Consider the following 24,861-nt stretch of genomic DNA (forward strand, 5'->3'; position numbering starts at 1 on the left):
ACCCACCCTTCCCACAGGGCCCACAAGTTGGAGACACTGAGTCCACTCCCTTCCACTGGGTAAAGCAGAGAACCTCACAGGTGCTGAGTTTGGTACAATCCAGGAGAGCCCAATCCTTAACAAAAATTCCTTCCAACAGGATCATCCAGAAGCTGTTCTGGGGTAAAATATCAGTCTCAAGAACAAAAGGCATGTAAAAATTAGGGCGTTTTCTCAGATCCCATGTAACCACACCTGTGTGGACAGTAAAAGCAGCAGCAACATGTCCTGTTAGGAAACCCGGGGCTGTGGAAAAGCAGCACTGAGACCCACCTATAAGCCGCTGTCCTGAGTGGCAAACACACCTCTTGTAAGTGTCTGTCTCCTGCACTCTGACGCGTGTGTAGTTGTGCAGGAATGTGGGTGTGCGTGTGCACCCCTTTCTAGCCACGCTTAGCCTGATGAAAACGCCGGTGCTCAGCCGGCCCCTCAGGGTTCGATCAGTTTCCTCATGCTACAAAGTGGCCAATCAAAGGTTTTCAAAATTTAGCTTTTTTGCTGGTTTTGTTCTCTCTCATTTTTTGCCACTGAAATTGAAGGCAACTTCGAAACAAGCAGGAATTTATGCTAGAATGTTTTTAAAAGCAAGGCTTTCAAAACTGCGGCCCAGAGAGGGGACATGAAGGGAAGGTGAAAAGAAAACCACGACATTCTCTGCTCCGTTCGTCTGGGTCCTCCTCAGTGTGCACCCCCACCCGAGGCTCCTTAGTTACCTATAGTCTCTCCCATTCTATGATTATTGCCAGAGAAACATTTCCAAACGACAAGTTCCGGCATCACCCCTAGGATCCCAAAACCTCACTGCATCTTGGTTACTGGCAGAATAACCCCACGGCCTCCAGCAGGGCAGCCAGGCCATGGTCTATCCTCCTACTCACCTGCCCAATTTGTTTGTCACCATTTTTTTTCACCTATTTTATACTTAAACTAACTCCAATAATCTTTTTTTTTTTAACGTTGCTAAAACTTTCCAAGTCTTAATTTTCTGCTCTGAATAGAGGGACAGTAGCAGCACCTAGCTCAAAGATTTCTAGAGAATTAAAATTAGCTCATGCATGTACAATCATTCAGCACAGTCACTGACATGTAACACTAACACAATATTAATTATTCCTATCTTTCCTTAAAACATCTAGCATAGGGCCTTGAAAGAAGCGGCTGAGAAATGCTTTTGAATTTCTGAATGCACAATGGCTTTACGACATCTTTTGCTCAATAATTCATCCCAAGTCTGTTCCTCTTCTAATCCCACCCTTCCTAGATTGAAAACTGTCACCCAAGGGAGTAAAAGATCCAAAGTACATGCATATCAACCAAATTCTTAATGGAATAAAGAAGAATGTATTTTGGGGGGAAATTATATTTGAAAAGATGAATGGAAAAATCATAGCTTACAGGGATGGGAGGGGATGGGAGAGGGGGTGGTCAATGCCTGGGAGCAACAGTGGCCGGTGAACAGCTTACCTACATGTCTAAATCCACAGCCCAGCACAGGGCAGCCCCCCACCCTGGGACACTGCTGGCTGGGTTCCGCCTGGGCAGTGGGCGGGAACCATCTTCCTTCCTGCCACTCAGAGCCCAGGAAGTGTGCGGTGTGCACACCCCACAGCCACTGCTGAGGTCCGGGGACCTGCCTTTGTCCCCACCGCCAACACCCACGTGCTTGCTCTGCTCTCCTGGAAGCAGGTAACATTTCTCTAACAGGTCTCTTTCTTGAGCTAACTAGGGTAAGTCAGTTAGCTGATGTGTTCTGACTCGAGGGCTCTCTAAGAAGGAAGCCTTGTAAGGGCCAAGTGCAGGCATTTTTACCTCCTTGTCCATTTTCACACAGATGGGTGACTCCTCTGAGTGTTTGAGTTCCTGTCAACCACTGTAACTCTCCTGGTGTTTCTTTTGATTAAACCCCCCACTCCCACCTATCCTCAGTCCCTGTACAGTCCAGCAATTACAAATCTGGTTTGTTTTGGGATTCAGAGTTGGCGAGGAGCCAGGAAAGAGAGCAGGAGACAGAGCAGGTGGTGGGGGCTGGCTCTCTAATGACTGAAAGAGAACGGCGAATGGATTAGAGCCTTGGCCTCAGAGGCGGCCTTGTGGAGAGGGTGCAGGCGCAGGCCCGAGTCAAAGGCTACTTTCACTTGTACCTGATGAAGGCATCGCTAAATCATCAAGAAACGCAGCTTTCTTAGCAAATAATAACGGCCAAGAAGAGCGTTTTTCTATACTCTCAAATGGAATGATTTAAGCTTTAAACCCCAAGCATTTAAGAACATATATATACACACAGAGTAAAGGAGTGACATATCTGGTGACCTATCCAAATATGTTTCTTTATTTTAAAAAAAGCTTTCACGAAGAAAATGAAAACATGAAAAGATCAGGGAATCACAATAAACACAGCTCAAGAGACGGGATGTGATTAGACACAGGGACAGTTTTCTTTTCCTCTCTTAGCAATAATCTGTGCTGGATTTTTAAAGGATACAAAGATCCACTGCTGCCTGGAAGTTTACAGTCTTATGAAGCGGCATGTGTGTACTCTTAAAACCCTTCCAAGAAACCTCGGCATCTCACGATACGGTTTCCAAGGTTCTGGTGGTTACAAATGACCAAGAAGCTGGTGAGAGGGACCACTTTGCTAAGGCACAGACATGCGCTTGGCTCAGTGAATCACACATCTAGCGATTAAGTTCACGTGACCTCCTGGCAATGAAGCCTGGTGCTCCGAGGATCCACGGAAAGCTGGGCATTCACCAAGAGCTCTGCACAGATCCCTGGCGAACATTAAAATTGTCAAATATAAAGCAAAGTACCCTGGGTGCCCCAAGAGACATGCAGAAAAAGAACAAGGGAAACACGCGGCGGAAGCTCCGACTGCAAAATCCTCACCATTCACCAGGTAGAATTTATGGATTGCCCGGCTCCCTGTAAGAGAATTAGTGTCTTATTGAAGCGAGGAGAGGTTAAAATATGGCATCCCTGATGAAACCCGTGCCACTTTCGTTGTCAAACTAAAGTTTTGTATTAAAATCTCTTAAAATGCCAACGAGTGTTTGTGCTTCTGTCAGCAGCCAGGATGCTGAGACAGCACGGAGACAGGGCCCGATGCCACATGTTAGCCAGACGCTCCTCAGTGAAGTGCACACGGATGGCAGCACCTGGGCTCCTTCAAGACATCTTCCATAACTGCTAACTGGTTCCAAAAGGCGCAATTATGTTTAGGAGTAGGGAGAGGAGGGGACATATTTCCTGATGAGGTCCTGATGGGTGATGGAAAAGACTGAAGATTCTGCCAAGCACATTCTGTGCCTGCACCGCCGCCTCACCCACCTGCTCTCTGGCAGCAGCAGTTCCACTTTAACGAGTAAGCAAGGAAGGAAAATGCACAGGAATCTGCTTCTAAGAACTTTTTTAAAAAGACTTGAAAATACAGCAGAAAAAGCTATAAAGTGCCCTCAACTGCTAGCATCATTGAAGAGGGCATTCGTGGCTGACTGAGCACATCTGATCATCAGTAACATGCCAGATTTCCTTTTTTTTTAGCAAGGAAATAAAGTCAGAGTGTCCTACATTAAATTTCTTTGATAAGTGGATTGTTAACTATTTCTACAGAACTTGAAATTTAAAGAGAAGTGTTAAGTGTGGTACTAAAAATACAAAGTTTTATTCAGAAATAGGCAATTCTCAAAAAAAAAAATAGCAAAACTGGTTCCATCAATGCATTATCTCATGTTACTCTCGAGTATAATGCTGGACATACTTCATTCTGGTTTTTCATAAAAGGAAGCACTTGAACAGAATCCAGTAGATATACTTGTGGGGTGAGTTGACTTTCTCAAAGCATCTTGGAAAAACAGCACTCCATTTTTAAGTGGCCTACTGCAGAGGTCAGAGACATTTTCTGTAAAGGGGCAGAGAGTAGCAGTTTAGTGTTTGTGGGTCATCTGGTCTCCGTCACAACCACTCAGCTCTGCTGCTGTACCTTGAAAGCAGCCAGAGGCCAAACGGAAACAAATGAGCATGGCTGTGTTCTAATAAAACTTTATTTAGAAAAGCAGGCAATGGGCCAAATTTGGGCACAAGCAAATAAACCTCTGGTCTACAAGAACTTTCGTAGGGAAGTTTTTTCTCCAACCTCTTGCACTTTGAAACCCTAGAGCAGAGTAAACCCCAGTGTATGGTTGTTACAAAGCAGACGTCCTCTGCTCTGGCTGTACATTAGAATCAACTGGGAAGATCTGAAAAATTCTATTGCCAGGCTGCACTACCTATTAAAGAGTCCTTGGATGCAGAGCCCTGGCATCAGCATTTGTTAAAGCTCCACAGATCTAATGTGTAGCTTAGGTTGAAAACCTCTGACAAACGAACTTATTTACGAAACAGAAACAGATTCACAAAGAAAACAAACTTATGGTTACCAGTGGGGGAAGGAGGTGGGAAGGGATAAATTGGGAGTTCGAGATTTGCAGATACTAACTACTATGTATCAAATAGATTAACAAGTTTATAATGTATAGCACAGGGAACTATATTCAATATCTTGTAGTAACTTACAGTGAAAAAGACTATGAAAACGAATATATGTATGTTCATGTATGACTGAAGCATTGTGCTGTACACCAGAAAAATGACACACTGTAAATTGACTATACTGCAATTAAATATATATATATATTACATATATATATATATATATATATATATATATATATATATATATATATATAAAGAAAACTACATATACAACAAAAGAAAAAAAAAGAAAACCTCTGTGGAGGAAGTTTCTGGCAGTAACTGTAATTAATCGTTCAGTTATCTTATTTAAGTTCTCTCCGTCACTCATCCGACAGTCTATAAACATTGAGAGTCACCTACAGCCCAAGAACAATGTTCTCTTTGTGAGAAAAGGAAAGAAGACACTCATTACAGTTTATTGAATGCCTATTTTATGCCACGTCCTAAAATGAGTACTTTCATAAATTAGATATATTATCACCATCTCTGTTGGTCTGTGAAGAAACCAAAAGCTCAGAGGGGTTATATAACTTGCCCAAACACCACAGCAGACGTGGATTCAAAAATCTAAATCCAAGTCTGACTACAGAGCCCAGGGGCTATTTGGCTAGTCTCACACTATGACCTCCTCTAAGAGCTCAGGGAAAGAAGTCTTGCAAGGCTATTAAAGTAACTCAGGGGTGCCACCCTACACCAGATTTACTGATTAAAATATTCACTGTGGTATATTTAGGACATGCTTTCAGATTACATAAGTACAGTCACATTCCTATAATTTAGTCAAACAATATATAAGCTGGTAAATTCACAGCCTTTCCTCACATAGAAATCTTAAGAAAAATTTTCCTTTAATAAGACACCCCTTGAAACGTACCAAAGAATTTTTTAAATCAGTATACTAGACATTACTTGTAAATAGATTTGCTTCCATTATCATTTTTATGGCTTTTTTTTTAAGTATCAGAAACATCAATTCCATTGATTGGAAGGAAAGTCAGTGTAAATTAGGCAACCATTTAAAAACAGAAGCTTTAACACTTTTGTACTCGATTTGTGACAGCAGACTCTGAAATACTTCAGTTTTAATAATGAGATATGAGAACAATTAATCTGAATCAGCACCTAGGGGTTGGTAGCACACAAAGTAGTCTCATCTGCAGCCATATCTTAGATTTGTTTCCACTGAGCAAAGCTGAAAGGTGTCTCGGTACATGAGACGTGTGACTGGTTAGCAGAGGTGAACAGTGGTAAACAGAACCCACCACCTGTTCTTGTGCCCGGGTGGAGACAGCAGCCAGCTCCCGCCTATGAACAGGGCTGTGTGGAAGCTGCGGACCTGTGCCTTCCCCTGAGTATCACTGCCCCCTCCCCTGACTACACAGCCCGCCAACACCAGCAGAGTCTCATCCCAACCCTAGGAGTGAGCCTTTCAAGCAAAGCACTGGCTTACTGGATTGTGAGCAGCAGGTGGCATGGCCATGCCCACCTGCTAAACATGCCTGCAGGCTTTCGGTGTGAGGTTATCACTGATTTCCAGGATGCCTGGAAGGTGGGACAGGTGCCCGTCTCCCCAGCCCCAACTACAGAGCTACCCACATCCGGCTCTGGCCCAGGTCAGCTCACGGCCACAACCCCTAAGTCTTAACACCACCCAGTTATCTAATGTGCGGAGGAGAATTTCTAATGACTCACTTTCACAAATAAGGGGGTGTTGAAGATGAACAAACATGCTGCTTACATTTAAATGAAGTTTTTACAATTGACCTACTTATATGCTGATTTGCTTGGCAAATGCTCCTTCCATCCCCACAAAGTGGGTTTCTGCCCAACTGAGCCATTTACCCACCAAATGCCTCCATTTACTGAGCAACTACAATGTACAAATCACTGACCTCAAACAGAGTCTGAAGTTCATTGTGATGATTTATTTTGCTAGGGCACGGAGGTCTTCAGAACAGCTTGGTCCTGCTTTTCCTTTTGCTTTTGTCAACAAAATCAATTACGCTCAGAGATGAAGTCACCACCCCACATTCCTGGGGTAATAAAGAGGGTATAAAAGTACTGAAGACCATTAACTAGTTTTAAATACCCAAGAAAAACCAAAGCTCCAGGGAAAAGCGAAAACGTTGAAGGTCAGAAGCTACCGTGGATTTACATTTCACGGCTTTGAAAAGAAGTTTTGAGTTCAGAAGGTCAAAGAGTTACATTTTAGCTCTGCCAATCAGGATGAGATACTACCAGCCCTTTCATCACACTTCACAAATCTGGAAAATCTTTCACCACCAGCAGACCCAGGAGACATCATCAGATAAAACATCAGCACATCAGACAGTTTATAATCTCAAGATGTTGGATAATGTTCCAAATGTACTTTTTTTCTTTCTTCTTTCAACCAACAGGAATGCTCACAGTAGACAGCCCCTGGGCACACGCTTCGGCATCAAAACACAAGGCGTTTTATTCCCCAGTGTCCACAGATGTGCCCCTGACTCTGAAGCCTTGAGTTACCACAGCCTTGAAAGTCTTAAACCAGGACATGGATGATGAATTAAATTTCAGGGAAGTGCTTTCTTCATCCGTCTGGCAGCTGATGACACATTTAGTACTCTTTACCGCCTATCTGTCCCAAAGAAAACACTGTGATTTAAGCAGCACAGTCAATAGCCCCAAAGGGGAAGTTATCAGCTAGACTGAAGGGACTGGGAGGAGCTCGGGCAGAGGAAACAGGAGATCACGGGCTGAGGTCAAGGAGAAGAGGTGGGATCAGGAAGATGCGGATTAAGACAAGAAAACGTCAGTGGTGGTGGGATTCGAGGATCTGAAGAGGAGAGAAAGGAATGCGCAGGGAGTGATGGGTCTGGAGAACAAAAGGACCGGAAGGAGAACAAAGCAGTGAGATTGATGGGGAGAGAGAGTTTTGTGGTCCTCCAAAGGGAGAGCAGAGGCAGCCTAGGAAAGAAACCTTGGGCAAGAGGAAAGCGGAGAGCAGGGGTGCAGGAGCCAGCCTCCAAACGGTTCCCATGAGCCTCACCTCCTGACTGTCATGCCCTTGTGTAGCCTCCTCCAATGCAGAACTGCGCTGGCATTTGTGATCGCTAAGCTATTATGGAAATGACGGTGTCTGACTTCCCAGGCTAGGTCACAGGACGGGGAACTTCTGCCTGCACTCTCTCTCTCTTTCAAGTCACTCACTCTGGGGAAAGCCAGCTGCTGTGTTCTGAGGACACTGAAACCAACTTATGGGGGGAGGTGGTGCGGCCCATGGTACCAACCTGCCACCGAGTGAGTGAGCCCCCTTGGAAGGGGGTCCTCCATTCTCAGTCAAGCCTTTGGTGACTGCAGCCCTGGTGTCCATCTCAACCACAACCTCATCAAAGATCTTAAGCCAGATCACTCAGTTAAGCTGCTCCTGAATTCCTGACCTACAAGAATTGTTGACAGAAAATAATTTTGTATTGTTGTTTTAAGATGCTAAATTCTGGGATAACTTGTTACTAATAGAATTACCCACAGATTACTAATAGGGCTGGACTGTGCAGGGCAGGGAGGCAGAGACGAAGGTGCAGCTGGGAGGGAAAATGGGAACAAGAGCAGAGAAGGTGGTTAAACCTGGAGTCTGACTTCTCTCACTTTCTCTTTCCTTCTACTCAACTGCACGTCAACATGCTTTCCTAAGTGAAACCTCCCTCATGTGAAAGCTGAACCTGGAAACCCCAAGACTTACAGTAAAAAAAAAAGAACAACAAAGCTATTCTGGGCTCTTTCTCTACACTTAGTTCATCTCAGACCTGTGCAGTAGGGCCTATGCATCCCCCTTTTGACAGACAAAGGTGATGTGACTTGCCCAAGGCCCCACAGCTCGTGAGGGGCCAAGCCCAGATGAAACCCGGGCACCCTGGTTTCCGGGCTTACCCGCAGAACCACAGCACCGTCCTGTGTCCACCTGGGACAACGGGGCTCTGGGTGACACCCTTCTTTGAGCCTCTCTTCCTGTGAAATTGCACACTCGGTGGGGGGTGCCATCTCTGGCCTAAGGGGATCCCTTAGCTTAACTGAGACCAACTGGAACACTCACAGAAAATTTTAGTAAGTAAGGAGATTAGAAGAAAAATAAACAAGAGTCCTGAGGAGTCACGTACCCTCCTGGCCCAGGCCTAGTAGGACTTGGCATGAACCAGCCTTGCCCCAAGGCTGTGGGCTCCTCGTGTGCCTGAGGGCGGGGAGCCTGGGGTCACCGACACAGAGGCAGCTCAAGTCTGGCAGCAAAAATGCCTCCTCCCCACGTGACTATCACCGTGAGTGGCCTTGTCTTTTAGAAAAGCCAGATTCCCTCAATCCATATGGAAGCAAAGCCAACTTCTCATACCTCGGGATTAAGTTCCGGGAAGAAGCCCAGGGCCCCAGCAACTCATTTTATGAATTTCTGGTCCAACTATGCAGTTCCAATCATCTGTTTAACAGACAGGCCTTGCTCTCTCACTCTGTCCCTGGGGCTAGGTGTGGTCACGAGCACGGGCTCTGCTCGCAAAGCCCAGTTAAGCCACTGGACCGACAGCATGGCTTCCATCACAGGCCCACCACGTAACGTGATCTCACGTCCGGGGACCCACGCACCTGCTGGGCCTGGACTACACCATCTGTTTCCAACCTGTGCCACTCTTGACAATACTCAGTTCCACTGCTGGCTTCCAAAGAAAACCAATAACCCTCACCTACTGTGACCTTTATCATTTCGCTAAAGATTTAAGGGGTCGGGGAGAAGTGCTGGTCACACAACATGACCATTTCACTTCAAAAGAACTCCCGTCAGACACGTGCGAATAATCTCCTCTGCCAAGTCTCCCAGGAAGGGCTGTCAACAGGCGTTCCTCTCTATCTTTCCACCTCCCCTCACCACCCTCCCCTGCACCTCAGTGCCCCCTCTCCTTTCCCTAACCCTCCTTCCTCCTTTCCCAATCTCACAACCCGTTTTCATTCAGATCGTTTGTGTGTATCTAAACCCAGGCACCAACACTCCCAAAAGACCTACACAGCACAGCATTTCCAAGGGGTGCCTGTGCTGCATCTCAGAAGTAAACCTGCCAGTGATGGGTGGTGGGGAGGGGCATCAGAGGTTAGAGACGGAGACCCTGAAAGGGTCAGGAATCCCAGCTGGCCACTGGGACCTTGAGCAAGTCACACCGCATGTCTGAACCTCAGTTTCTCCACCTATGAAATGAAGACAAATTAGATTTGAGACCACTTCCAGTTTCCACACACTGTGGTTTTAGGTAACTACCTAGCAAAACCAAAAAGTTGTTAACTGAGGTACAACTAACTCTTGGTTGTCCTGACATCTTTCAGCTTTAGGTTTCAAGAACCTTAATTACTTGATTGCCACTCTATTTCTTAACACCCCCACCTTGCAAAAAATATTCACAACCTAAGGAAAGTTTTTCTTCCTCTCCTGGCTTCGGTCCAGCCCCTTAAAGAGCACGATCTTCTGTGAACACAGTGAGTATCAGATTCACCTTCCCTCTGACTTAATGGCTTAACTCCCTACTAAGGAAAACTCAGATCTTGTTTTGGGACAACTCAAGTCCTTCAAAGTCCAACAGCCCCCACTCCTGGGCTCTCAGATGTCTGCCTGTGATCCCTCACACATAAAGTACATTCTTTACTGGGCGTGTCTCCCCTAACAAACTAACAGCCCCAGGTAGTGCCTAATCTCACCATAGCTCAGGCTGGCCTGTTTCCGCCCACCTTAGAGTCATAAACCCCACCGCCCTTCACAGACCCTAAATCTCTTACTTCACGTGCAACCAATCAGAGCCTTGTGCACAAGCCCATCGGGCACCTTGGGACCCGACCTCATAAAAGACCCCAACAACCGGCCCTCGGGGCTCCCACAGGCACCCCTTGTCTGAGTGACTGACTGTTGTCTATGGCGGGGTACCCCTAATAAACTCTTTCTATTCTCATACTTTATCTCTAGTAAATTGTTTTAGTAACTTGCACACCACCATGTCACTGACTGGCCACCACATTGTGCCCACATGGATAGCACCCCCCCAAAAATAAAAATCTGCCAAAACGGTGTCCTGGGAAGCAGAAAGATGTGAATGTCAACTACCGCATGTGCTGTCCTGGCTTGGTTAGCTTGGTTTTGTCAATCCTCTGCTTCTCTGGAAAAAGATTATCTACCCCCAAAGCCACAAAAGCATCTAACTAGGACAAATAGTGGTAAAGAGTTCCCGCCCATGAAGAGCAGCCGCCACTGTCAGACATCCCTCCTAACTGATCTTAATAAGCTGTTTTCAATGAAGGGGAAGGAAAAAGCACAGCACTAACGCGTGGCAATTATCTGTAATTCTCTGTCTGTAGTGCCTCTGAATAGAGAAAATAACGCAAACGCGGACAGATGCTGACTAGAGCTTCACAATGACATCGAAACGAGGGCATTTTGTACAGCAAGGAGCACAACTAAGATGCCGTCTTTCAGAGGAAGGTTTCCATCCCAAGGACAACACACAGCGTGCATTGCGGGGCACTGCAATGAGATGAAATGTCCCCAAGGCATGGTCACTGGGCACAGGCAGGGGTCAGAGAGGTTCAGCACGTGTCCTAACAGCTGATGAGTGGACAGAGATTTCTTTAGCTGCTAATATTTAACGTAAGATTCAGTGATTCTTTATCAGCTTTTAAGTGAGAGGGAGAGAAACAACTCCTCAGCTTCCCAGACAGGTTTTCGGGCAACTTAAAGAACCATAGTCTTCGCGCTGCAGCAATCATTTAAAGTCAAACATCCTTATTTTACAGATGATCAAAAGAAAACCGAAAACAGGTCTCACAGCTGTTAGCCAAGCCTCAGGTGTGGTGGAGGATAAAAGGAAGGTTGAGGGGGGCGGGTCACAGAAGGACCCCTACTCTATATCTGACTGGTAATCTCATCTTCAGTCTTGACCAGGAATCGGCATTCCCCTTAACCTTCTTCATCTCTTTTTGCAGCAGTAAGTCATCCTTGAGCAATTCCTCCATGCCAAGGAACTGCGAGTGCTGAATGCTGGGGTTACAATAATAAGATACACCTTGTTTGGTGAGGACAATTTTATGTAAAAAATGTCTCAGCAATAATACAATGTATAGTTTTAAAAATTCCACGAATCTTCACTCCGGATTTCTGCACCTTCAAGTGATCTCCTGCAAGTCTGTGTGCATGTGTGAAGGGATGGATGTGTGCTCAGAGCAGCAAGCAGCACCAACTGACCTCGTGGTAACAACCCAAAAGGACAATCTTCAGCTGAGAGCTGAAGATGGACTAGGAAGAAAGATGGAGGCCCAGGTTACTGACAGACAGCAAAAAGGGGGAAATAACCAAGACGCCGGGTAAGCAGGGACAACCCTGCCTACAGCAACAGCCGGGGGAGAAACACAAGTGATCCATGCAGGTGGACCATAGGAAAGCTCATGCTGGTTTGCCCTCGGCTGACAATTACCAGGACTAGGAGCTGCTTGCTTTTGCTTTGATGAATGATGTAACAAATGAAACTGGAAAAGGGGTGAATCAACTTGATTTTCACTTTAGTTCTCCTGAAAGTTACCTGGATTAAAAAGAGAGCACATCCTACTGGGGGAAAGAGGTGGGGAGAGACAAATTGGGAGTTCAAGATTTGCAGATACTAACCTCTACATATAAAATAGACAAACAACAAGTTTCTACTGCATAGCACAGGGAGCTGCATTCAGTATCTTGCAGTAACATATACTGAAAAAGAATATGAAAAGGGATATATGTACGTACATGTATGACTGAAACATTATGCTATACACCAGAAATTGACATAACATTGTAAACCGACTATACTTCAACTAAAATTTTTTTAAAAAAAACAGAGCACCTTCAGTCTATTCTGGGGAAAAGTTGGGAAAGAAAAGCTGAAAAGAATTGGTGATTTTTAATTGATTTAATTGACATTAACTTTTCTTTTGGAGTTAACGTTTCAGAATTCCATGGAAACCATATTGTGAACTGATCCAAGCCAATTTAGCACCTCAGAAAATGCCTGGTTCTTTTGCTAAGCATAAGGAGTTTCCAGCACGTAGAGGTTCCTGAGAGCGATACGCTCCAAATCCCAAACTTACTACTGGTCTCAGTCCCAGCATACTTAAGCAAACAGGCACAAAAACAGACGATATGTTCTTTTCTCTTTCTGATGTCAGGCACTTAGACAAAAATCATGCAAGTTCACTCTAGAGGCAGACACACAGCCTTAGGACTGAACAAACGCATCTGGGAGTCAGGTGGAGGACAGAGCCCTCCAGGCAGGGAGGACCCTCAGACCAACTGCCCCGCCGGCCTGCTGGGTTCTCATCCCTCATTCACCAGGCATGCTGGGGCTTTTACCTCCCATTTCACTGGGAAAAACATTCTCCAACATCCTTGGGATAAACAAACCCACTCGGACAATATCTGAAGGGCTTAGGCAACCAACTGTCGATTCCTAATGGAAGTATTTCTGATGTCAACCAAACACTCCAAGGGAATGAAAGGTAATACACGTGTACATCACGGCACTGAGTACCTCCCAGTCTTCTTAAAGTACATGACCATACAGACAGTTTGATAGTTTCTACAGAAGAAAACTTTCAATCTTTAAGAACAATCACATACTGCTATTTTATCAGGCAAATTTCCTCTTATAAATTTAAATTATTGAGAGCTATTAAATCAAATTAATCTTGTTAAAATCCTGTAAATCTGGCCTGGCTCATCATTCTTCTTCTCTTTGAGATAAAACGACTGTTAAACCAACTGTTTAATCATGTTAAAGTTACTATTTACATTTTCAGGCCACCACCATCGCCGTCTAGACCTAAGATTTATTTCTAAGTTCTTCACCAAAATGGACATATTTTTCTTGTGTTACTACTTATGTATATAACTATTATGCTAGAATTCACTCTATTTTAGATTTTCACAAAGTCAAATTATGGTAACAATATTAAAATCATGATTTTAAATGACATTTTAAGAAAAGAATCATGGTGTCCTCCAAGACTTTGCCATCGTAAACTGCTTTGATAATAGGAAAACTGTTGTTTATTTGTATAAAACCACATTATGTTCAACCTTAATGATAATCTTTTATTCCCATTTAAGAGATGGAAACACTTCAGCCCAGAGGAGTTAAGTGTGTTTACCCAAAGTACGAGATGAAACAGGACACAGGACCCAAAGCCAGGTCTTCCTGCCTCCAAATCCTTAACTCATCCGATTTGTTACTGCACCCAAGCCCCTGAACAGATTAACTCCTGAACTATGCAACTCAAAATAACAAAAATCACACGAACATGCCACATACCCTATTTCGTACCTTTAATCCTCTGAAACTTCCTGGGCTAGTTGGAGAAGAACTGGAGGATTTCGTAGACTTAGGAGTGGAAAGCTGGCTGCTGGGAGTTCCATTAACTGATCATAAGACAACAAAGGAGACAGAGCTATTAAAACCCCAAATAACAAGGTTGTGTGAAAACACTAAGCACACGCACAACAGAGCTCCAATGGAGATTCGAGTCACTGAAAGCTCCAAGCAGATGGCAAATCAGCAAAAAAGCAAAGATAATGTATCTTACTGCATCACAGACAGAGGATCAGACAAATAAGCAGTGAAACTACAATTATTTTCAATAATAGTTTTCCAACAGTGACAGAAGCAAATATATAAAACGTTATGGAGTTAAGAGATGTGAACGAGAACTTGTCTGTGTATCCTGCCTGCCAGCAAGGGAATGAGCGGCCATTATATCTGTAATGGTTTACTAGGAAGCTTGTCCCCAATGTCCAATGTCCACTGTCTTGGTATACACCAACCTGAATGACTTGTGGCTCCCCCAAATCAACTCCACCGTAATTCAGACACATTTTCTAAGTATGTTCTTAATGGAAAAAGAAGGTTACTGGTCATCTTCCTTGTAAAAAACCTCCCTTATTTGTTTGAAGGTCATAAAAGACACTCTTCAAATTTCTTTTTAATCCAGACTAGTTATTTCTAATTCCTTCCATTTTCTTTTCTTCTCAGCTTAATTTCCCCATTACTTTATAGCAAATCTTGGTGGGGTTTTTGTACACCCTCTTCCAAACCTCCATATACTTTAAAAGTTCAATTTAGAGCCTATGTGAGAAAGAGGATGGTGACTGCTGTTTCAAGGGGAGGGTCTATTTGTAGAGCTAGTCTCACTACGACCCCTGCTTATTCCTAACTGTATCACTGGGATGCACTTCTGCTGTAATTTCACAAAACTATTACTTAACATCTTGTATCAGTGTATTTTTTTTTCTCTTCTAAGGAATATTCGTAACCCCTTTTATCATTAATCTTCAATGCTTTTGCCCCAAAGAGATGAAAACTGCCATTCATCTCTATGGAAGGAAAAGCAAAGTCCATTTCCTTTTAAAAAAGTATTTTTGATTCAAGGGAGCAGGCAACTGTTATTTTAAATGATGCTAGTAAGTATAAACTGCAAAATGTAGGTCCTGAATAGGTGACTCAAAAAAGTGAGCCCCAGTCCTTGAATGGAGGTAGAATTCTGGATCAAGAAGTATTTGTGGGAAGGGGGTGGGAAGGGACAAAATGGGAGTTTGAGATTTGCAGATACTAACTAATATACAAAATAAACAACAAGTTTATACGGCATAGCACAGGGAACCACAGGGAACTATATTCAATATTGTATAGTAACTTGTGGTGAAAAAGAATATGAAAACAGATATATGTATGTGTATGTATGACTGAAGCATTATGCTGTACACCAGAAGTTGACACATTGTAAACTGACTATACTTCAATAAAAATATATGTATACAAAAAGTGTTTGTGATGAGATGAATCAGTCATGTCTGTTTATTGTACTGCTCATTGTAAAAACTCAGAAGAGATGAAAAACTTCTCCAGTTATTTTAAAATTACCAAACTTTCATTTTTCTAGTCTAAAACCACTCATTCATAAATAATTGTCAGTTATCTAGATTTTCTTGACAGATATAAATGGGTATTCAGAGTGCAAGTACAACACAAGTGAACTGCACAATTCCTTAGAAACTTCGAAGAGTATTCAACAGCCCTGATTATTTTTCAATAAAGCTCCACTTCAATTAATGCTATTTGTTTTAAAAATTCCCTTTTAAGGGAACTGGGGATGGGAATTCACACAAAACAGAGATCATTATGAGCAATGAACTAGTAAGCTTGCGAAGAGCTGATACTGAGTTTGCTTCCTTTTTTCCTTCATTCCACACAGCAGTCTGTTCAGGTCACCAGTTTCTACACACTGAGTGCTGCTAACTTTCACTGATGTTCAGGTGCCACTTCAATATCAAAGATTTCCTTGAACAGTGATACAAAAGGGACTAAAGAAGAAAAACTGGTTCCTGCAAGTGGTAATCTCTGTCCCAGGCCAATCTCTCTAAGAACACACCTTCTGTCTAAACATAGTTGAAGAAAGCTCACTGCCAGGGATTTAACTGGGATCAGTAACTACATGCGCACATTTACCCTCGAGTGACTCCCATCCTAAAGAGACACTCAGTCATGTATAGCCCTCTACGTTTCTGATAGCGTTTGAAAGGTTCTGAAAAACGCTCTCCAGTGAGAAGTCCTTCATTCATCTGCACATTTCTCCCGTCTCTGGGAGGGTAAGCGGGACCTGGGCCCCACTGTGCCCTCCCTTCTTGCACTGGTGCCACCAACAGGAAGGTGTCTAGTGGGCAGCCCCACTCCTTCACTACACCCGGGATCTTCTCTTCCCAAATAAGGCTCTTACCCACCACCCACCTCCACTGTAAGGTAAGAAATAAACTTGAAGGTTTCTTGTTTGCTTGTTTGTTTGCTCTGAACACTTTTATCTTGGAAGACTATGAAAGATCCACAAGCTAGAAACCTAAAAAAGTGAGGATTTTAAAGACTCAATTACGGTAACTATTTACCCCCTTGTGTTATCCAGATTAATTTCTGTGTGTTTATCACACACCACTTAGCTATTACAATTAATGGAGTTTCGTTGAGGAATTTAGTCAACCAGAAGACGTCACTTATGGGAGCACTTCTGTCCCAAGATTGAAAAAGTACATGATGTTTACAAAGTCACTTGCTCTGTCTGAAATTCCAGTTAGTCCCATGGAATGTTCTAAACAGTAGCAGGTATACCTCAGCTGAAGTAGTCTATAAAAATGAGCTATACTTCTGGGTACCATGGCTTTGCTAAAACAAAACTCTCTCTCAGTTTTCTGTAACTGCAGTTATGTGCTGAACATGCTTCTGAATTAATCTCTTATAAAGAAGGCATCTACCTCTGAAGTATGATTTATATCTTGCAACTTAAAAGTTTAAGGTAAACTTTTTTAACTCAAATCCAAACATGGACTCATTTGAAAATCTGAGGTACTGGAATGCTAAGATGCTTTTTAAATCAATTTCTAAGCATTCTAAGTTCTAGTTTAAAATATTTATGCATTTATTAGACTATGTTACGAAGCAGCTGGTCTGCACGACAAGTATGGCTATGAAACATGTTTTTGATTCAGTGTCTTAATTTCCCTCTTTAGATCTCAGAGAGATAAAATTGGACCAATCATAGTACCTGATCCTAGAATCACTCTCTTCCACTTTTATTTAGTTAGTTTACTTATATGATAAGCATCTGTAAACCTATCACTAAAACAAAAGCTAAGAACCTGACAAAAGTCTACATTTGCCATTTGGTAAAGTCACTTAAGTGTATTTATGCAAATTTCATGTGATATTAGCTTTCCCAGCATTTGAGGTGCTTTACAGAAAGCATAATATGATTTGAAATAAGCTTAACATCAGAGAGATGCTTTTGGTTAAAAATATTCACACTGGGAATATTTTTAGAGAATGCTGGGCTTATTAACCCCAGGGTGGGGAGGGAGGGGAGAAGAGTCTAACTGCTTCTGTGGCCATTTTCACATTGCCAACAACCCAGAGCCTTTTTCAATAATAAACTGTTTTCCAAAATTAACCAGAGGACCCCTTGAAGCGCCGTGCGTCCTGCTCGCTCGGTGCTGAGCGCGCACGCAGACGGGCCCCGGCAATCCTCCGGAGATGACGGGCTCTCTAGCAGACAGGGGAGGCTGGAGCGTGTGAAGCACGTGACACTGCACAGGCGTAACTGGTACAAGCCAGACACATTCATGGACATGGAGCAAAAGGAAACAGAAATGTGGCAAAAGACAAAAAACGAAAACCCAGCAGAGCGACAAAGCCATAATAATCATGGCTCACCTGGGGATCTGGCTGCAGAGTAGGCACTGGAGGAGTGGCCACCCCTCTTTACTGTGCACATGCAGTATACACAAAGGGGGAGACAGTAAGGAGAGCGGTTATTCAGCGAGTCTAAACGTGCACACAGAGAGAAGGTAAAACAACCCGACCTCAAGAAAGTGGGGCAGGCGCTGAAGAGGAAGCAGCAGACCCGCAGGAACTCCCCCAAACTCGGTAGTTGAAGAGAGGCTGATGCTTGAGGCAGTTTTTATTGATAGTATTTCACATGTTCTAGACTTCCCACATGTAAAACCATGGTTTTTTTCACAGTCCTTTCTTTAATGGGAATTGATATCAGCAAAGCTATTCATAATTACCACAAGCAAGCCTTATAGAACCAATATATCAAGACTTGGGGGATATTCGAATTTTTTTTAAAGTGCCAAAAAAAAAAAACCTAACAAAATTATGACAAGTCTATAGGCTAAGGATCTGAAAGAAACTTAGAGGTTAAGTCTGACTCTGACATAAGTAGCACTACTTTCCAACAATAATCGTTGCTACCATTAAATTGCTTGATGAAGGAAAAGCCTGTGGATACTTATCAGGTAAATATAGTTCTGTTAGGGGTTTATGTGTATGTTTTTACCCAATAAGAGAAGAAAATACCCACAATCAAATACCACAAAATTAAAAATGCAGCTCACACTGGTCAAAATGTGAAACACTTTTATGGAAATACCAGGAGAAGCCTCTAGGTAAGACTGTTCTCGAGAAAACGTGTCAAAACAAGTTTCTTAGGACAGTTACTATAACTATGAGAAACAGACTTAAATTTTTCGATTTAAAAAATCACGTCATCTCTATGCTGTTCTGGATCCTAGCCACATACAGGACGGGAAAGACCACTCATTTATATCAAAGAGAATTAAAGGAGAGTGATCTGCCCCTCTCGTGACTATCCATTCCTCTCCTGTTAATTACCTGAAGCTGGTGATTTGCTGCGTCGAGAAGGCCCAGGGCTCTTGGATCCAGAATACTTAACAGCTGCCGAGCGAGAATAAGATGACTTCAAGACGCGGCATTCTAGAAAGGAAGGGAAGTGCATTAAATCGCTCTGGTTTTAATTTTAACCAAAGGACGATCACATGTTACAGTAGTTTACTGCCTAGAACCATTACCTAATCATCTTTTTTATCACTGTTACACGACTTTAATACATAAAGCAACTCCTGAGGTTATCTTAAATTAGGCTTCACATCTTGTGACATCTCTTCATTGTTCTAGATGGAGTTCTTAATGCTAAAATCCCAAGGTCCTGGCTTGATTCACACACACCTGCAGCCTAACTACACACGTGCAACTTATTTTTTAATTATTATTTTATTATTTTGCATTGAGAAGCAAAGGCTACAACAAAGAGTTCTCTCCAACTCTTTGATAATTTTATTTTGAAACGATATATAGGACTGTGATTTATGAACCCCTTACTGTCTTATTTTCCATCTGCCCAAAGTATGAAGCATCAAAAACTGAGGAAACGAGCTTTAAACAATAACGTTGGCCTTTCCATCAAATGCCAAATAAATTAGCATGCAGAGTTCCAGAACTAATTACACAGCTAAAATAATCGCTTCTAATTTGAATAATTATGAACATTGGTTTTGGAGTCACGTAGATTTTGGATGAATCAAGGATTTGACTTTGCTAATTGGTGGACCTCGGTTAGGTCTAAATCTCAGTCTTCACCCCTTTGAAACTGGGATAAGAATAAATCTGCTTCTCAGGCTTGTTGTAAGGACAAAATCAGATAACACATTATTTGTAATTCACATCAAAATACTTCAATTTATGCAGAAAGATGAAAATGTGGGTTGGTTTTAATCTATGCCCCAGGGGCAATAAACTAACAAGTGAAGCACCCTAATCAGGAAAATACACACCAGGGGAGGTTAGTTAGCATTTGAAAGACTCTAATCAAAACCTCGCTCAGAGGGGGCCACAGCCAAGCCAGCTTAGTTAATTAGCATCATGGGTGTTGGAGAGTATTGCACTGTTGAAAGGAGTGGTGTGGCGAACTGGTTGGAAACTTCCCAAAGGCACTGCCACGCTTCCAGGAGCAGGATGTGTAAATCCAGAGAGCCAGTAACTCGAACTTCAGAACTACACCTGAGGTTTAGGAATCTGAGCCTGTCCTACATCGAGCTCTCAATGGAGAAATCCGCTCCTTGACTAAGGCTAGATTAGCTGAAGTCTTAGATTCTGAACGGATCTTTAATGTAGGATGTAGTCAGAAGCATAAAGGGCAGAGTTGGGACTTGTTCAGATTACAGCACAAGTTAAATAGCTGAGTTAAAAAAAAAACTTTGCCTCCTAATAAATGTACTTGTAGCAGAATTAGGCCTGAGACTTGCGTTCACTGTAAAATGTTATGACCTTATGGTGGTGGTATAACAACATTAACAAAAACAGGGTGGGAGGGTATAGCTTAGCAGTGGAGCACATGCTTAGCATAAACATGGTCCAGCACCTCCTCTAAAAATAAATTAATAAGTAACCCTAATTACCTCCCACCCAAAAAATAAATTAAAACAACAACAGTAATAGCAATAGCACATACTTTGTGATGGGCACCCTTCCAACTGCTATCACATATTAGCTCACTGAATCCTGACAAAATTTTATGAAAAAGCCACTATTATCCCCAGTTTGCAGAAGGTTCAGTAATTAGTGACTGAGAGGGGAAGAAACCAGTAACTTTCACCCACCTCTAACAACAGTATTTGCCCATAGCCAAAACAAAAAACAAAAAACCATGAATGATTCAAAAAGCTTAGGTAAATCGACAACATGCATGCAGAGCACTGAGTACAACGCCTGGTACACACACAGCAAGAGCTCAATAAATGTTTTTTGCTGTTGTTCCCCAAGTTAACTTTACAACCTAGAACACATTCAAAATGACTAATGCTGACATCAAAGAAATATTATGAAATGAAATTAAGCTAAAAGTTTTCAAAAGATGTAAAATACAGATCATAACGTAAATGCACGTTTTTTCAGTCAGCCCATGAGGACAGGGGAGAGCATTAGCACAGATGATGTCTTCAGCTCTTTAAGGACTTCCTGATGGTATTACCGGTTTAAAGCAGAGCCAGTCCAGTAGAGCACAAGACAGTACAGAAATGCTCAGATTTGGCAGCAGCGAAAAAGCAAAAGACTACATACATGAGGCCCAAGCACAAAGTAGGTTAGTTACACGTAGATAACTGACACAGTGTAACAGGAAGGAATTACACATGAAAGTCTGGCACCAGAGAATGTATCATCTTGAATTTTAAAAAGTCTACGGATCACCGGATCACTGTATGTATTTGGTAATATATTTCTCTAATTCTGGACTATCAGAATCACCACAATTAGAAGGGTCAGTCTAACTGTTAAAAAGCCAGCTTTCCTTGTTCATGAAATTAAAGAGTGAGAATGAATCTCTAACATCCTTCTTCTCTGTGAAGTGTTATGTCTGTATGATTTTACTTCATTTAAAGATGAAGTTGACTCTACTATCAGCTAAAAAAAAAAAAATCACGATTACTGTAATAGGTTTAAATTAACTCCAGACAACAGAGTAAAACGATATTCCCAGAATCAATCACATTTAAAATCACTGAGGTTATTTATGGCTAAATACTTGAAAATTCCATTTTTCTTGGCTAAAATTAAGAGAAAAGAATTTTCTTATTCCATCAATGAAAACAATTTTATTTTTTCTGCATATATAAACAATGCACGTAACTGTTTTTTAAAAAGTTGCAAACGAACAATGAGGTAAAAAGAACCCTGAGATAATCACTATTAACAACTTATTAGCCTTTTATCTCTTTACAGACATGGAAAATGCAGAATGAACCATTTCAGGTTTAACACTATCCATACACTTATGGTGGCAGAGCCAGGCACCATTCTGCAAGAAGGGAGGAAATCCATTTCAGAGGCAAAACAATGCAGTAAAGAGATGGAAACAACTTGCTTTAAAAAAAATGAAAGCTATTTTAGTTGAATTAGGGTTTTTTTTTTGCAACTAGGTAAATATTTTCATTTTATTTTCTACTTTCATTAATTCAAAAAGAGTACTGTCAATGCTATCTTTCTTCAACACATCAGACCACTTAACATGCACAAGTGACAACCCCAAGCCTCCATTTCAGGGTGACAAAGACCATCAATGAACTGCCTTACCACTGTGATCCAGGACAAAGTCATCTTGGGCATAACGGAATTTTTCAGGTCCACATGCAATAAAAACATCATCATCACCAAAAAAGTCCTGCAGACAAGTAACCTAAAATAAAAAATCATGTCCAAGAAATAAATTAGAAACATTAGAAATGAAATAAAAATTAGCAAAATTGAATATATTTTCAAGCCTCCCATATAATGCTGGGTTGGAATGAAGAACTATTTCATAGCACACATTTCCAAGCATCTTACTGTTTACAAAGCACTTTCACACACTGTCTCTTGATCTCAGAACAACAAAATGAGGGGCTCATAGCTGACATCAACATTCCTGTTTCACAGGTGAAGTGCAGGGCATCCACAGGAGGTTTAGTGATGGTTTCCTGGTTTCCCATTAACTGGTGGCAAAGCTGGAGCTGATAGAGGTCTCAGTCCCCAGTTCAGTGCTCTTTACTCTTCTATCCTTCCCCTCTCCCGGCGACTCCACCCCCAGCCATGCCAGCCTGGACATGACCTCTCTGTGCCGCAGGCACAGTGCACCTTAGGTTGTGATGAGGATTCGTGTATGAAAACCGCTCATATGTGTTAACACTCATCTCTACCACCACCATCGTTATCATTAAGAACAGAGGAAGACTTGCCACAAAGCCCTTCCAAGGTCTGTACCTAAACATATAGTCTTTTTTCACTCCCTCCCCCAATACTGTATCAGTTTCAGGTCCTGCAGAACCTGGATCCACCCCCAGGGGGCTCAGCCATCCATTCATCCTGGTGGTGACAAGAAGAACAACCTTCCAGGGCTTTGGATGAACGCAGGCTTCACTTTCACCTGTTTTAATGGGATGCATGAGAAGATTTCTTTTTTTAAAAGTACTCCTCTCCCAATAATAACGAAGTTTTAAAAAAAAAATCAGTGCTCTAGTACTTGGAAGGATTGAGCTATGTCAGTAATTCATTGTCTTCCTGATCACCATTTAGCTTTCCACTGGCGGTGGCGGGGGGTGGGGGTGAATCTCACAACAGAGTTAGAAAGCAGCACCCGAGAAATATAGGGAGCTAGATGCAGGAAGTGGGACAGGCAGCGATACTGCTCCAGTCATTCCAATTCTGGTCCAGCGAGATGTGGCTTCTGTACGTCACTGCAACTCAGCTCAGGGCACAGTGTTTTTAAAAAGTGTTTCCATCAGTTGGCGCTGCTTTAACAAATCACCATAGACTGGTAGCTTAAACAACAGACTTATTTCTCACAGTTCTGGAGGCTGAGAGTCCGGGATCAGAGTGCCACTGCGTGTGGGGTATGGGCAGAGCCCTCTTGCTGGTTTCCTCACATGGGGAGGGGGTTGCAGAGAGGACACGGGAGGAAGCAGGTTCTCTCCTGTCTCTTCTCTAAGGGCATTAATCCCACGTGGGGGGCCCACCCTCATGACCTCCTCTAACCCTAATTATCTCCCAAAGGCCCCTCCTCCTAATACCATCGCACTGGGGATTAGGGTTCCAACATACACATTTTAGGAAGACACAGACAGTTTGTAATAGAAGAGTAACATTTTTCACCTTTCCTGATAAACCCGTTTCTCTTCATCTCAGTTGGTGATTGCACACACCCCTTCCTCCACGCTGACGTCCTGGGAGCCAGCCTTTCCTCCCTTCTTCACCAACCCTTCCCAACGCTTTTCCGTCCACATGGCTCTCAAGTATTTCTTTCCCTACTCCTGGGTTCAGCCCTCACTTTCTCTTGCCTGGCTCCTGTCACTGGTCCAGTAGCTCCAGTCATCCCTCTCCTTCCAAGCGTGGAAACAAATGAAGACCGTGCTGGTACTGCAGTCTCCCACAGGTGCCGGGTGACCACACCATGTCTAGCACTCCCCGACTTCCCTCCTTGACAGGGCACACGAGACGGACCCCGCCTGACCCTCCAACCCTACCTTTGCCATTTCTTCTGCACATTTGCTCCTTGGCCACAACAGGACCTCTCTGGGTTCCCTACAGTACGGGTGCTGGTGGTTCTCTGTTGTTTAACAGATTTAGGGAAACACAATTTACAAACCATGCAATTCACTCATTTAGAGCGAACAATTCAATGGTGTTTAGCGTATTCAGAGTCCAGGAACCATCACCGCAACCTATTTGAGGACACTTCCATCATCTAAAAAGAACTGCCCCAGGCCCATTATCATTCACCCCCAGGCCTCCCTCTCCTCATTCCCAAGTTCCATCGTCCACTTTTTGTCTCTACGGATTTGTCTGTCCTGGACGTTTTATATAAATCAAATCATATAATCCGTAGCATTTTGCAACTGGTTTCTTTTACTCAGCACGTGTTTAAGGTTCGCCTGTGCTGTGGCACATGTTAGTACTTCATTCCTTTCTACAGCTGAGTAATACTCGGGTGTATGGACACCACATTTTGTGGATTCGATCACCACTTAGGGGACATGTGGGTAATTTCCACCTCAGTGCTGGCTCTTACTACCATATGCTTCCTCACGCCGTTCCTCAGCCTGAAGTGGCCTTCCTGACTGCACTGTGGTGCCGTGACCTCCAGGCAGGCGATGGCATTTCCTGTTCTTCGTTCCCCAGGGTCTGAATGAACTGTAAATGAACTGTGTCGAATGAACAGTGGCTTGGTATGGAGCTGCTCCTAGTGGAACTGAGTTCTCAGACACAGAAATGACTTCTCTGGGTGAGTGGTGTCACAGATGCAATCTCTACCACCATCATTCAGGACTTAAGAGGGTTTAGGCATCACTGAACCTCTCTGAATTCTCTCTGTCCTGTAGATGTATTATCTCATCAATTCCTACAATAACCA

General features: G+C 43.0%; 1 protein-coding gene across 11 annotated transcripts in view; it reads right to left on the reverse strand.

The window, feature by feature from the left end:
- Positions 1–24,861, reverse strand: part of DCLK2 (doublecortin like kinase 2) — a 137,478-nt gene that overhangs the window by 31,751 nt on the left and 80,866 nt on the right. For 4 of the 11 annotated variants that reach the window (XR_012079660.1, XM_072975769.1, XM_072975764.1 and 1 more), the window contains exons 3-5: positions 22,050–22,152; positions 18,795–18,896; positions 13,905–13,999 (exon numbers count right to left, since the gene is read on the reverse strand). Coding sequence is in view for 9 of the 11 variants with exons in the window: in XM_072975769.1 (XP_072831870.1) it covers positions 13,905–13,999; positions 18,795–18,896; positions 22,050–22,152 (300 nt within the window). In the remaining 2 variants the exon portion in view is untranslated. Of the gene's footprint in view, positions 1–12,214; positions 12,296–13,904; positions 14,000–17,831; positions 17,883–18,794; positions 18,897–22,049; positions 22,153–24,861 lie in introns of all 11 variants that reach the window. The other 7 variants (XR_012079642.1, XM_072975749.1, XM_072975772.1 and 4 more) reach the window with 4 other exon arrangements.

This window comes from Vicugna pacos, chromosome 2 (assembly GCF_048564905.1).
Source record: "Vicugna pacos chromosome 2, VicPac4, whole genome shotgun sequence".
NCBI lineage: Eukaryota > Metazoa > Chordata > Mammalia > Artiodactyla > Camelidae > Vicugna > Vicugna pacos.